Source organism: Simochromis diagramma, unplaced genomic scaffold (genome assembly GCF_900408965.1).
Source record: "Simochromis diagramma unplaced genomic scaffold, fSimDia1.1 OVJJ01000816.1, whole genome shotgun sequence".
In the NCBI taxonomy this organism is placed as follows: domain Eukaryota; kingdom Metazoa; phylum Chordata; class Actinopteri; order Cichliformes; family Cichlidae; genus Simochromis; species Simochromis diagramma.
In genome coordinates, this window is record NW_024386908.1 from 3,614,368 (window position 1) to 3,629,475 (window position 15,108).

A 15,108-nucleotide genomic window follows, 5' to 3' on the forward strand; every position below is an offset into this window, starting at 1 on the left:
CAATCCTCTAGACTCTGCAGACTTCTCTTGGGGCCTTGTCTTTGTAGGATTGAACAGAAAACAAATGAAAGAGAAACTTTTGTCACTACACTTATTGACTGTCTTGTAGACAGTTGCTCAAAATTGATGGTTTGTGTGCGTTTCTGTCTGCTTGCCCGCATATTTCCAAAAAATGGCTTCCCGCTTCCTGAAACGAATGGCAACAGCATCACATCACAGACAGACGCACACATTGATGACGAACACACAGTGAACATCCGCGTTTTAAGGCCTGTTCTGATTTTTCCGACTCTCTTGGAGCAGGTAGATGAATTTAATTTGATGGGGATTCCACTAAAGCCAGTCCAAGACACAGTTGCTCTAACTTGCGTGTGATCAGCAGCCAAATATGCTCATTTTAATTGGAAGTGATGACAAATCCGTGCACGAGAGCAGCTGTTTGCTGAAATATTTACAGGAAAGGCATCTTTGTAAGATTTATGTAGGGAGTTTTAGTCCTGACCTATGGGAGCAGCATATGGTCTGTACTTAAATGCTAAGTGCTCTGCACTCGTATGGAACCTTTTAACCTTATCTGTTCCACAAAGGGCTTTACAGTGGGTCGCTAATTCACTCATTCATCCATTCACTCGACCACCTGAGCCGCAGCCACGTCAGTGTAACAATATAAGGGCAAAAATCCACTTGCTAGCTTTCAGGATCATTTAGTAACACATCATGGTCTTCTTTAGTGAGATATGCTGACTTAGTGGTCACGAAAAAGCAAACTCATCACTCACAGAAAACTTGAGTTCTTCTAGTGGCCCACTGGGGCTCAGCCCCCACAGACCCGATGTTAGAGTGCCCAAGTCTACAGTAGAAATAATCATGTTTACAGCCTGCTATAAGAACAGTTTCAGTCTGTAGCTGAACAGGATTTTTATATAATCGTCATGGTTAAACGCTAACAAAGTTCTGCATTATTAGGAGCATGGCTGTCTGGAAGCCCTTGCCTTTGTTATTTATGTGACAAATATTATAGTTTTAACTGTACTAACAGCCTGGCCAGTCATTTTATGTATTTATTTGCTGCAAAATGAGATTGTCAAGCATAACAATTAAATCCTGCCTTAAATGTTGCCATAAGACGGAGTGGGTCTGTGATGGAATGGGGTCGATTTGGCAATTAGATACGATTGGTTTCTGATTATTCAACAGTTGACTCTGATAAATCTGTTGTTGTCTACATAGGTGGAAATTCACATTCAATTATTACTTCTGCACTGAGCAGCTTTCCTTGTTCTATATATAACCAAAATACAATCACCTCTGGCTATCAGCTGAGTTGAGTCCCCTCCAGTTGTGCTCTTTGCAAAGACTCATTCAGACTGATAGGAACATGGAAGAAACTGGTGGGCAACACTGCAGTGACTATATCTGAGTTACAGTCAAGATTTCATTCATTCATTCATTTTCTTGACCGTTTGTCTAATTCAGGGTCAAGGTTCGGCTGGAGCCTGGGTGTCATAGAGGAAGAGGCGGAGTATATCCCGTAGCCAGTACACTAGTCTGTCACAGGGCTAACATATAGAGACAGACCAACCATTCACGCTCACATTCACACTAACAGTCAATCAACAGTTAACCTAACATAGCTTGCATGAACCCACAAAGGCACAGAAAGAACAGGCAGACACAACACAATAAGCACAATCTAAAACCTGAAGGCGCATTTATTATATTTCTTACAGGGCTTTTACCTGCAGCGGGTGGACGTTATTCAGTCTCTGAGATTGCTTAGTTGTCATCTAACAGGCGGTTGATAACAGGCAGTCGTTTTGTCTGTTGTCATAATCAAAGCTCTTCAGAGAAAAATGGCAAAAATGGTTCATTCATAGATGTCATTTTAAAATAAAAAGGGACCCTTTGAATGTTTCACAGCTAGATGAACCAGCTTTTTCTCACGGGAAGTAGTTTTCAGGGCCTGAAGTCATGTTTGAGTTCAGTTTTGAAGATTGTAACTCTCTGAATATTTCAGAACGCCTAGCCCCAGCTCTCACTTTTAATAGATGTATTTTTTTTTTGTTCATTTTAGGGCTGACTTTCTCCTCATTGCGTAAGCCTGACCGCATAACCAGGATACAGTCTTTCACAAATGCATGCTCACATATGCCGTCTGACAAACACCCCCCTCCACACGCGCACAAATACCCATTTAAAGGTAACTCCCTGAAGAAGCAGAAAGCATTTGGGCAGGAAGCAGAAAGTTTTCTTTGCAAAGTGAAGTGTATCATTTACAAACCATGCAGTCCCAGGTGGTGGAGTCTGGGTTGTGATTGAACTTGGCTCAAAAAATCCTCAAAGCAAGTTTTTTTTGAGAGCAAGTTTTAAAATAAAAGCTCATTAAATGGTACTAAGAGAAACAAATAGTACTGAGATGGGAAACCTAAAACCATTGTGTGTTTTTAAACACTGGAAAGATGGCCTCCCTGAAATTTTCATTTCCTCTGCATACCTTGGCAGAAGAGCATTACTTGTAATTAGCTTATTAGATATTAATGAGCATTTGAGCTGGTGTACCTAATAAAGCGTACTGTCACATCGGTTGTTTTTCTACTCCTGGATCTTTATGCGTTAATAAACAGTTGATATCTGTAATATATGTTCTCAGGCATAGACTATCCTTGCTGTACAACAGGCCCGCCAACCTGCTGTTCAAACCTACTGTTTGTGAGTGACAGCCAATGAGAAGAACATGACTCAAAGCGAGAGCAGCTCTAAAAGGTAGCTGAACCGAAGCCCAGAATAAGAAAAATTGGGATTATCTTGAAGTGTGAATTATGCAAAGCCACTCAAGTCAAGTCAAAGTTAAAAGTTTGGAGTTGAAAATGAGCCAAATAGGTTCTTTTCAAGCTAAGCTAACCAGCTCCAGGCCTCAGCTTCATCAATAATACACAGGCATGAAAGTAGTATCAATCTTCTCTTTGAGCTGTCTGCAAGAAAGTGAATTAAAATACAGCATTTTTTTTTTCAGCTGTAACTTTACTTCAAAACTGAACTCTTACTGAATTGAGTCGGATCCAAAAACAAGAATATATGAAGAACTAAGAAGATAAATGGAAAAATCAAATCTACAGTGTGACTTGCGTCAACGTTTAAATGGGTGATGTTGTATGTTTCTCACTCTCTGTCTATCAGGGTTACCTGCCAGCCAACGCAGAGAGGAGGGAAAGCGTTCTACAGAGGAAGAGGCAAGAATATTTCGGCTTCATCCAGCAATACTACGACTCTCGCAATGATGAGCATCATCAAGACACATACAGACAGGTACATGCATATACACGAGCCCACACATCTCGTATGCCTATAGCTTCCTGAATCCCCCAACTTGAGGGACAGAATGAATGAAAGTCTCCAGAAAGACTCTTTCTAATTACAAGAGCATCCTCCCGTTGCCAATGTATTAGCTCAGCATGAATTTAGGACACAAACAGTGTAAGCATTTGTTTGTTTGTGTATATATATATGTGTGTGTGTGTGTGTGTGTGTGTAAAGAGTGCCTTTTTACAGAATTTGGCCCTGCAGTCAGGATGACTGCCACTAGTTATTTGGCAAAAATGTGATCTTTATTGCATTTTTTCCCCCCCTTGCTTGTGTTCCTTTGTTCTCTCGTCCTTCTCCCTCATGTACTCGTCTGATTGTTTGTTCGTCTGTGTGTGTCTGTGTCACAGACCAGAGACGAGCGGCTTCAGAGAGATACTGAAATTAACAGTATTCTGTTTGGTTCTGAAAATATCCGTTTTTACCCCCCACCACCACCACCACCACACACGGATACACACACACACACACACACACCATCCCCTCGTTCTTACACTCGACTACTTCCCATTCATTTTGAGCCGATAAGGAACATCAAAGTGAACTGTCGATAGCAAAAACACACATTTCTCACATTCCGTCCAATTTCCCATTGATCTCCGCTGCACCGTGCCAGGGAGCTGGCATACTTTGTTTTGATGATTGTTTGGATTGTGTCTTGAAGCCTCCTTTTTCTGCCAGATTCTACTTGTGCTTTAGTGATTTCTAGTTTGTTTGTTTGTTTATTTATTTTTGCTGTGTGCCTGATTATGTGTGTTTGTACATATGTTACTTTGGCATTCATGTTGCTCAGGATGGTGGGTTTGTATTGGGTTTCTGTATTTTTCTTTCTTTTCTTTTTTGATTTTTTTTTTTTCTTTATACATATTTACGTGGTTGTATGTGTGTTTACATACAGTACTCAACAGATCGGAAGACGCCCCTGTGCGGTTTTGCTTACTGTAAATAAGACTGGATGAAATAAGTACAGAAGTAAAATAAAATGAGATAAAAAGTAGCTTACTGTATGTAATAGAAAACAAAGTGGTGTTATATGCACAGTGTGTAAAGTGCAGTGTTTGAGATGAGAATGCACATTCTCTGTTGCACAGACGTGTTCATTTGACATCATTTGAAACTGTGCGATCTCTAAATAGCTGGATTTTCTAAGTAGATCATTTCCTCTTATGAAGAGTCGAAAACAAAGACTTTAAAAACAATACAGTGTAAACAAAGACTCCCAAAGTAGAAACTCAGTTCAGCAAAATTAAATACCCATGTTAATCACAGTTTTGCTAAAAAAGCAAAGACTTAAAATAAACTGAAGTGATCAAGAACTTTCTTCATGTTGAATCTACGTGTCTGCATCATAGCTCCACGCGGAGAAGAACTGCCCGAGGAGCTAGACATGCATTTATTGTGAGAATTCTCCCACATGTAAAGCATACAGGAATATCAGTGACCAACCATAAATGAGTCGAAATGAGACGGCTGCAGAAGTAATCAAAAGGTATAGCACGAGTGTCAGACTCAATTTTACTAAGGTTCACGCCAGGAAATGGGGATCACACCAAGGGTCAGGCATATGCAGTTTAATGACATGGTTTAATTTAATCCACAAAATAACATCCCACGTAATGTTGTATATCCCAAAAGTCTGTCTTACATGCAATTTGGTTCACATAAAGGCTTCAACAAAACATCTGCAAGTTTCCCAGCTGTTAGTGTTTAATGTAGCAAAATACTGCAATAAACCGCAGTCGGTAAACTTTGCAGAAATAAGACAGCTACTGAAAGTATCGGGAAAAGACATCATATTTAATTATCCATATTTAATTTGTTTTTTTGAAATATTTCTAAAGGTTTTCAACAGTCTGTTATGAGGTGGGCACCGCATCACTGTGCAGATGTATTTGCATGTAGGCAGGCCAGAATTTGAGCACCGAATGTGGGTTAAGGTACATAGCTGCAAAGGGGCTCGGACCTTAAGTTTGGGCAAGTACTTCAGATTTGGCTCAGGGTTTATCCATGGAAAGAGTGTTTCTGTGGTAGCTCAGACAGTGTAAAGGACAGTTTGTAATGTCAGCCTGTTCGAACAACTTAAAAAAGAAAAGAAAAAAACCCGGTGTAGACTTTAAAAAAGAATCACAAAGAGGAAATTTATTTTGGCTCGCCCGCGGTTCAGCAGGACCACTACAGTGAATGCATCGTCCCGACAGTGAAGCACAGAGAGCGCAGGGGTGTGATGATTTGGAGCTAGTTCAAAAGTGCAAAAGGGAGATGACATTTATAGATGGGACCATCAATGCCTGTGAATTTACCAAAATACTGGCTGACAACATGAGAAATACTGCAGCGTGATGGCGATCCAAATCACGCTGCCAAAAACACAAGAAGAAGGAACACTAGGAGGTTCATTTGCTTCACTGAGTTTCTACTCTGTGGCCTGCAATTATTAATATAGTAAGTCTGTGTAGTCTTTATTTTGTAAAGAGAAAGTGGGTCTACTGTTCAAGTATGTCATTAATTTTAAGTGATATCACACAGGGCTCCGCTCATTTCTGTTACATGTCATCCTTGTGTTTGTGTGTCCATCATCCATTCTGAATGTCCGTCTGTTTCGAGGTTGTTCTTTTGTCTCTTTTATATTTTTGTTTATGTTCCTTGTAACTTGCCCACACAGTGTGTGTGTGTGTGTGTGTGTGTGTGTGTGTGTGTGTGTGTGTGTGTGTACATGTGCATACGGATGTCCCAGCTTGAACTGCAAACCCTTTTGATGTACTGCAGCAGTTTCATTCTTCCCCAGGAGAAAGTGATCTAAAAAAAATCTAGCTTTGGTCTTTTTTTGTTATTTTTCAAGCAAGCAGAGGAGAGTGTTGTGTGGAGATGGCATTTTGTTGGTTTATTTCTGGTGCATTAAAAATATTTGGACCACTAGAGGATGAAAATACCGACCCTTCATTTACGATGGCCTTATCAATTACAAAATGTCAAAATACAATTTTAAAACAGTGAGCTGAATGCTACTGGAACTTACATAGAGAATTATTATATTCTCAAAGAGACCACCTCGTCCTGCTTCATATGACCACGAAGCACGACGAGGAAATACCACAACTTCCCATTTTATAGTGGCCTTGATATACTTTTAGCTTATTTTCTGTCAAATATACTATGAAAATTGTGCACGCTCATATTAAACATGACCAAAGCTTCCTTCCATACCTTGTTTCAACTCAGTCATTAAATCCAGGAGGATTTAGTATTGGTTTGTAGTAAGTTTTGGTGGCTCTGTGGTTAGTAGTGCGGCTTTGTCGCAGAGGGACGCATGCATGTGCCAGTCCATCTGGATCTGAATCCAGATGGACTGGCACATGCATCGGGATATTAACCATTTCTAAGATGGGCCGCGCTCCACATTAGATATTTTTAATGCAAATCTGTTTATTACATTAAGTAATTCTGGAAACGCACCAACAAAGAGACAAGCCAGACCTCTAAAAACTTCCTCGCTCGATGTAGAAACATCACTATATGTGGAAGTCATCCCTGTGAGCCAAATGCTCAAAGTTCTTCTTATTACTGCTCTTGACTATGTATGCTATCAAGACAGAAGATGTGTAAATCATTTGGCGTCTGAGGCCCCACCCATCTTTTGCTCAAACCTTCTGTTTGTGAGGGGCAGCCACTAGCTAGAGTGGCTTGTTGAAAACAGTGGATGAACGGATACACTATAAGACAAATAAGGATTATAAGTAATCATGCAAAGCTACCCTATACATTCCAACATATAATATAGAACTGGGTGTGAGTGTAATAACTCCACTTTATGTCCTTTGTCATTTCTTTATAACACCTGAAAAAGTCTGAAAATGCAGTACATGTGGAGGACGTTTATATTGTGTGTGTTTGTGTTTATGTGTGTGTGTCCGTGTGTGTCTAACACATTCTCTCCCATGTTGCTGTCAGATCCACATAGACATTCCTAGGATGAGTCCTGAATCTTTGGTGCTGCAGCCAAAGGTGACAGAGGTAAGGTGGACTGGATGTGGACCCAATGCCCAGTCCCGTAACCAGCCGCGCACTCTTACAAACAGACCGGGCTATTTCAGTTGGCTTGGCTCCAGCTGCCGCCCTGCATCCGCCTGGCTCCCTTCTGATGAATCTGTCCGCCTGTCGTATCGGTCGTCTGCGGGGTAAACACTCTGAAATGGTGTAAATGTGGTCTCGTACATGCATAAACGCACACACACACACACACATTGATGCAAGCACATATTATCGTAGAGGCATCTCAGCATGCAAGGGCACTCATATGCAGTGCTGCATTCAAGACCACAGCTGCTATCCATTTCAGAAAACTGAAACCCCAGTCCGACTTCAATCAAAGACACCAATCCACTAACTGTTCCTCTCGCTCTCCGTTCCTGTCACTGTCTGTAATGGCCAAATCTGTGCTAACCTGCCCGTTGCTTCAGTGTTTGTCTTTTTTTTTTCTCTCCTTCTCTCTGCAGATTCACATTGACATACCGAGAACTAATCCTCTTATTCCTCTCTTTCAACAAGCTTCTGTTCAAGAGGTGAGACCCCTCCAGCTGCACACACACCACCTCACCTAGCAGGGTTTTCCCTTTTCTGCTTTTAGGCAGATTTGGTCCTGGAATCAGAGGCACTGATGATGTTGGACACCTTAAAGACAGAACATGTGAGATGGCTTACAAAGAGGGGAAAAACATGACAATAGTTAAAACGATATAGGTCGAAAAAATGGGGCACAAACTGTGAAGAGTAGTTGAGTGTTAGAGTAAAAATACCGTCTCAACTCAAGTCTCAGTATCTTGATTTATTTACTTACTTTATTTAATGTTTTTCTATCTGCCTGCGAGTGTAAAATGGGAAGACCCTTGCTTAAGCACTGCATGATTTGGCATGGGGCACATACACAGCTGCTCAAGCGAAGAACACACATGATTTTAATAATTACATGCATGGGATTAGATCCCTTTTAACTTTCACTCTGCATGGTTGGCAGTTTCATATCTTTTTGTTGTGCTTCGTTAGTTCTACTGAAGCATTTCTTATTACAGTTGGGTGCTCTGTTATGGCCGATATAAGAAGTCATTTTCTTCAAAACATCTTGAGCATTATGTTTGAAACATTGAACTATTAGTCACGGTTGTGCACATTGGACAATATGGTTAAAAGCTAGGAAAACTCATAAGCACCTTTTTTCTCATGGTGATCAGTAGAAATGCATAAAAAATACTTTAAAGGCATTTGTTTCTCACACAGAGCTGCTGCGCTTTTACATATTTTATCATACGTATAAAATTAATATCAGCTGATTTCACTCAGATCGGGTTTGCTCAGTTTCTCTGTTGATGGGTAAATGCAGATTGTAGCTACTTAATATGAATCAGTATCACTTTAAGTCTACATATACTGTGTATTGGATTTTTTTTGTAATGTTCATTAAAAAATAAAAAACAACTTTTCCAACCTGTCATTACACTCTATTAGTTCAATTCACTTGAATTGAGTTATGTTCATATAGCCACAAATCACAACAATAGTCACCTTGAGATGCTTTCGAAGAACCTACAATAATCAATACTGATTTTACCTTAAAAAATACAGTTTTAATTACTAGATTTTTGGCTTACTAGGTCATTTGTATTAAATGTGTGCAGATGGTTTAGTTGGCTCAGAAGTAATGTGTTAACACTCGTAAGTTACACAAAGTGACAAAGTTGTCGTAACCACAAATCAGTGGTTTTTCTTGACAATAGTGATTTCACATGTAATTTAATAGTTCTATCAATGAAGACATTTACAATCTGATTGATTTGTTGTCTCCCTTCAGAATGTCACACTTCAATAAACATGAAGTGTAAAGCCAGAATAGGGTCGGGGCTGTGTGAGAAACTATAAGCCAGGTTATGGCTTGAAACCTTTAACTATCTACTCATTGTAAGTTACAGAATAACTTGAAATAATGTAAGTATGGTTAGTGGTCTTTTAGCTATGAAATTCTTGTAAGAAGTTACTCCACTGGTCTGAGGGACTATCAGTGCAGCATCCCAGTGCAACTTAACATGGACATTAACCTGATTCCATTCATTTATATTGGGTTAAGCTTATCTTATTATTCTAGTGCTTCAGGGATGGCCTGTCATGAGTAGAACCACTGGCCTGAGAAGCAGAGAAGTGAAAACACAGAAAACTCCATAATGAGGTGGAGGCTAATGAGGTGCCCAGGGCTCCGAGCTGCTTTGTGTGTATACCTGCACAAAGGTGCGAGGAAGCACGCACATACGCACTCAGACATCCATACAACATAGTGGGATTTTTGCATTTAGGTGAAAATGTGGTTGATCTTCATTGAACACATGAAGTAATCAATCACAATGCAGACTAGAAAAAATTAACAGAACCTCTGTCCTAAAGCTTGGAATCACACCAAGAACAAAGTCTGTAAATTTAAAGAAAACATAAGGATCCAAAGGTAACAGCAAAATGCAAGCAGAAATCTCTAAGTTACTAAAACCTTTGCTCATGGAAAAGTAGCACAAAGGACAAGAGTCAAGTTGGCGGCAGGTCATTAAAGAGTCTAGTAATGTCTTGACTTTTGTTAAAAATAAGTCTTAGTATGTATTAAAGTGTTTGAAACTCTGTTTTCTGCATTTCAGCACCTCATATGACTACACTGCTGAGGTCATAATATGTTGGCAACACGCTAAACTCAACTGTTGCTATAGCTGGGGAACATAAAGGGACAGTTATCAGCAGAATAACATACAAGGTTACGAGAAAAGAAATCGTGTCATGTGTAGTTTTTTTTTTTTTTTTTGTTGTTGTTGTTGTATCAATCCAACTGATAGGATTGATATTTTGATTTAAAAGTCCGATATCTCAGCCGATGCGTCCGTTCTTTCAGACACAAACATAGGCAGATTTCCCTAACATTTGTTAAGAGTAGTTTCTTATTTCCTAATTTATGATCTACCCAACAGTGCGGGGATCATCTGGTTGTTATAATTGTTAACAGGGATGTTGCCAACAGGGAAATTGCAGAGCGCCCTCTTTATATTTATTAATATTTATTAATATTTATTTTTACCATTTTATTCATATATGTAGTAAAAACAGTAATCATGCCAATAATATACTTTAGCAACTTATGGTTACTTATGTCTGTAAAACGTTTAAAATCCCAAATTCCCCAATGGTTATGCCTCATTTTTCTCTACCTCAGCCAAATACCTTTGCTTTAATTATCATGGTGACTGATGCCAGAATGCTTACAAAGAGTGTATTTTCACTTTTTCACATATCTGAAGTCTGGTGCTAAACAAATTTAGAGAGGTAATTAACTTCTTCATACCTATAGGACAGACGTAGAACAACGATCTTATGCCACAATGTGCAATGTTGTGTTAAAAAATAAAACAAAACGCCAAAAATAAGTCAAAATATTTCACACCAATACCAAAACTTTTATCCACACAGTGAAACATGGTGGAGGGAGCATCATGGTTTGGGTCTGCTGTCCTGCCTCGAGATCTGGATGCTTTGCAGTCAGTAGGGGAATAATGAATTCAGACTTTTTTCAGGCTTTACTTAGTAGATAAGTAGATTAAACTTAGAAAAGAAGAAAGGTAATATCTTGGAATGGTCAAATCAAGAAGGCTGCTCAGTTATCCAAAGAAAGGTGGATGCACTGAAACACTCCTGCAGGAAAAAGCGTTTCTAAAAGCCTCCTGTTGCGTTTGTTTACTGCTGAAAGAGGTTGCACGAGGTGCTGCTCCTATCTGGCCTCCACTGCACGTGACTGCTAATGCAAAAATCAGATTGTGTATTTTGTTTAGTCAGACTGCTGTGACTTACATGAAGACTTATGTTAATTCCAAACTTTCTCTTGTACCTGTAAGTGAAAGAAAATGACGAGGGTTGCTGTCATTCAGGAGTGCACAGACCTATAATATGTGCAAACACTTGAATACATACGCACGTTGCCCCAGGCAGCGCCACCTCCCATTGCCCCTGTTTTGTACAGGATACATGTCGAGGCTGTAAGCAGGGAGCTTAGCGTGGAAATGAGATCAGACAAGGAGGAGGCTGGGTGCTTGTTTTCTACCAAGTATCTTATCTACAGTATGCACTATTACTTCATCTGATGTTTGTATTTTTCCTTTTACCTCCATTTCCCCTCTCCCAGATCCCATGTTTTTCTCCCTCTCATCCCCACACATCAGCTCTTCCCGCTTACGTGCTAAATAAAAGCCACCAGCATACACTGAAATATTCAAGCAGTGTGCTCCTCATATATTTTGGTATGCAACAGACTCCCAAGGCCCCCCTCCCTTTTTTTTTTTTTTTATATGGTTATGCTTGCTGCGGTGCCACCTGAAAATCACCTCTGCTTCATTTCATTCACTTGTTTGTCTCTGGGGCTCCGGAGATTTAGTCAAGATGGAAGGCAGTCAACAGTCTGTTCCATTTCAGGGAGAGAGGGATATTGAAGCAATTCTGCAGTGATTTCCTAAGTGGTATCTAAAGCGTTGGAGTTTTTCTTGTTTTCGAGTACAATATTGTCTTCAGGAGATGACAATATTGTTGATAATCAGCAATTACAAGATTCAAATGTGTTGTGTTTTGCATACAATTTGTGATTACAGGCTAAAAGAGCAGGATTTATCACTCAGCACAGTATGAGCCTTATACCACAAGCTTTTTTTAATTTTAGTCTTTGCATAACAAATAGATATGATGTAATCGACTCGTATAGTTATTGTAGGATATTTAATAGACTAATGTTTTGAATGTAGGACAGGCCTTTTCCCCCAAAATCTGGACAAGACATCAATGAACATTTTCTTGAGTTGACACCTTTCTTGTAACAATTTCTTTTTTATCTCTGGAGATTATCCTTATCTGGGTCTTGGGGGACTGGAGCTAATGGAATTGAACAATAGTTTTTTGACAAAGGAGACAGAAAAGCTGATTTTGTGACCCCCCCCCCCCCAAAAAAATAGCCTCTATTATTAGGAGAATCTGAAGTTAAACTGGACTTCTCCAAATGAAGTTAATGTTATCTTCTCCTGAAGAAAATATTCAGTTGCAGCTGCGCTTTCTCTCGCTTTCATATACAAATGATGCCACAGACAAACATACAGAGTTTAGAGTTTTTGTCCTCACAGTAAAACGGGTGCGGACCGGGTAGTTTTTGTGTGCATGAGTTCACTCAAAGCGGTTGCCAATGTGAAATATGCATGTCGGCTTTTGAGGCTGCATGAAAAGAAAGTCCCATTACCCACTCCCCTTGCTCTCACCAGCACCTCTCCTGTGTTTGATGGATGCAGCTTTGATAGGGAAAGAGGTGGTGTGAGGTGTGGAGGAGAAAGCCAGGGAGAGCTTACCATTCTCTTCCACTGTCTTAGCAATGATGGAATTACTTTAAATAAAAAGGCGAGGGTTTTGTGGAGACACTTCCCAGTAAAAACACAAACAAAAAACCCATTACCATGACCATGTTATATACCATAAAACAATGAGGTATGAGGTTATTTAGAAAGTGACAGAAACCTGACATGGTCACCAAAACATAAGGGCTTGATGGGTGCGGTACATCAAGGTGTAAGAAAAATGTGTTTCTGTCTTCGTATTTTGGAGGGAAATCCATTTGCACAACAGAAAAAAACCAAGCTAAACATCAAGCCTCTTCTAATTCACCGGGGCTGACAGTATTAAACAGCCACCCATAACAAAGATGGAAGTGTTTGCCTTGCAAAAAAAAATGTTGAAAAGAAGGGAAAGAGAAGGAGATGGAGGAGACTGACTCAAAGGGGAAGAGGAAGAGACAGAGACAAAGTGAGGAGGGAGGAGACCAACACCAGAATCAGAGAACAAAGTTCAAAGTGAGTTTTTTTTTTTTTAAGAACAAGAAATACAGCTGAGGAGCTAAAGACTGAGGTGTTGCTCAGTGATGATGGAGAGCCAAAGAAATGGTTCATATTAACTGTGGATGTAGTGGCAGGCCGATATTATATAATTGCTAATTGTAGATGTATCGGCATTGGCAGTAGAGAAGAGGGGGTAGAAACATCCTATTGCCATTTTATGAGTTTTGATGTCACATAGTTTGTTCGCCAAAGCAGTGTTGGTGTTTTCACTGTTGGCAACACGTTTGTTTTTCATTTGCCAAAAACATAACCAATTGATCTAAGCAGATTCAGGTGGACATCTCCAAGTATTGTTATTGGTATCGGCCTCAAAAATTCAGTATCGCTCAAGCTCTACGTTAAACTATGTGACTGTGTCAGCTGACTATAGTGCTATCTAACTAGCTTGGCTAATGAGGTGCATCTTTTGTCCCTTTGCTACTTAGGTTGCAAACAAAATAACTGGGGCCTAAAGCCAAACACTGCAGATGGAAATTAGCCCAAGGCTACAATCTGGCATATTTAAATTTGTTAAAATGTTCATTAATATGTATTGTCCCTCTTTCTAAATAAAATAAAATCATTTAGCCAAAAACTGACCAGCTGACAGCTGAGGTTGAGTGACTTTCAGTGCACCTGAACGAGGGAGGGGCGGATGTGACTGAAAAACAGATGACAGTAATCTGCTGGGTTCCACCCCGCTCTGAACCTGGTTCTGCTGGAGGTTTCTTCCTGTTAAAAGGGAGTTTTTCCTTCCCACTGTCGCCAAAGTGCTGCTCATAGGAGGTCATATGATGGGATTTTCTCTATATGTGTTATTGTAGGTCTACCTTGCAATATAAAGCGCCTTGAAGCGACTGTTGTTGTGATTTGGCGCTGTATAAATAAAATTGAATTGAACTGAATGCGTCTTAAAGCAGACATCGCGTTATTGTCTTTTTCTAAATTGGACCATTAGCTACAAAATGAACATCGTTTTGTATCAGATGAGACTAGAAACTAATGATCCAGATCATAAACTCATCAGGAACGTGTCAGCCCCCCCACCCCACCCCCCCTTTTGCTGGGCATTGGAAAGAATTTAGGTTGACAATTATGAGTCTGATTCACTTTTCAGAACTGGATGCTACATCCATAATTAATATGGAGTGTATGTGCATGACCGCCTGTAGATCTGCTGGATTATGCTTTTGTAAAAGAAACCAAACAAAGCCCTCTTAAAAAAGGAAAAAAAAAATGCTACAAGTGATCAAAAGTCCCCAGGCTACCTTTAGTTTTTCAAGAGATGGGTTTAAACAGTATTCCAAGTAGATGATCAGCTAATGTGGCAGAGTTGAAACCTGCTTCCCATGACATGAGCCCAGCTTTTCTTCTTTACCAGCTTAGCACGCCTGAAATGATTCCTATGCTTTTTTCCCCCACACCTCACTCGCTTTCTGACATGTATGCTTTAATGATTTAAATCTCTAATTCCAACCAGCTTAATGTCTGAAATGTTGTCAATCATTGTGTTAAAAATTTCTACGACTATGTTGTTATTAGAGTGTTGGATTGAATCTTTTTCTTCTCTTTTCATGGCATTGGTACTCTGTCTCTGTGTATGTTTGTATGTCTTAAGATTTTTGAACGGATCCTGTTTATCTGGGCCATCCGGCATCCCGCTAGCGGCTACGTGCAAGGCATCAACGACCTGGTCACACCATTCTTCGTCGTTTTCGTCTTTGAATATATTGGTGAGTGGCAAACCCTCCCCCTTTTTCTTTTTTAACTTTCACTTTAAAACTCCCTAATCTTTTGTGTGATATTCTTTTGAAGTAAGGATCACTCA

The 15,108-nt window shown here is 39.8% G+C and overlaps 1 protein-coding gene across 3 annotated transcripts in view; it reads left to right on the forward strand.

The window, feature by feature from the left end:
- tbc1d22a (TBC1 domain family, member 22a) overlaps window positions 1–15,108 on the forward strand; it is a 159,100-nt gene that overhangs the window by 45,916 nt on the left and 98,076 nt on the right. Inside the window, exons 7-10 of one of the 3 annotated variants that reach the window (XM_040035039.1) lie at window positions 3,178–3,306; window positions 7,309–7,371; window positions 7,854–7,919; window positions 14,899–15,013. In XM_040035039.1, the coding sequence (XP_039890973.1) occupies window positions 3,178–3,306; window positions 7,309–7,371; window positions 7,854–7,919; window positions 14,899–15,013 (373 nt within the window). The remainder of the gene's footprint in view (window positions 1–3,177; window positions 3,307–7,308; window positions 7,372–7,853; window positions 7,920–14,898; window positions 15,014–15,108) is intronic. The other 2 variants (XM_040035041.1, XM_040035040.1) reach the window with 2 other exon arrangements.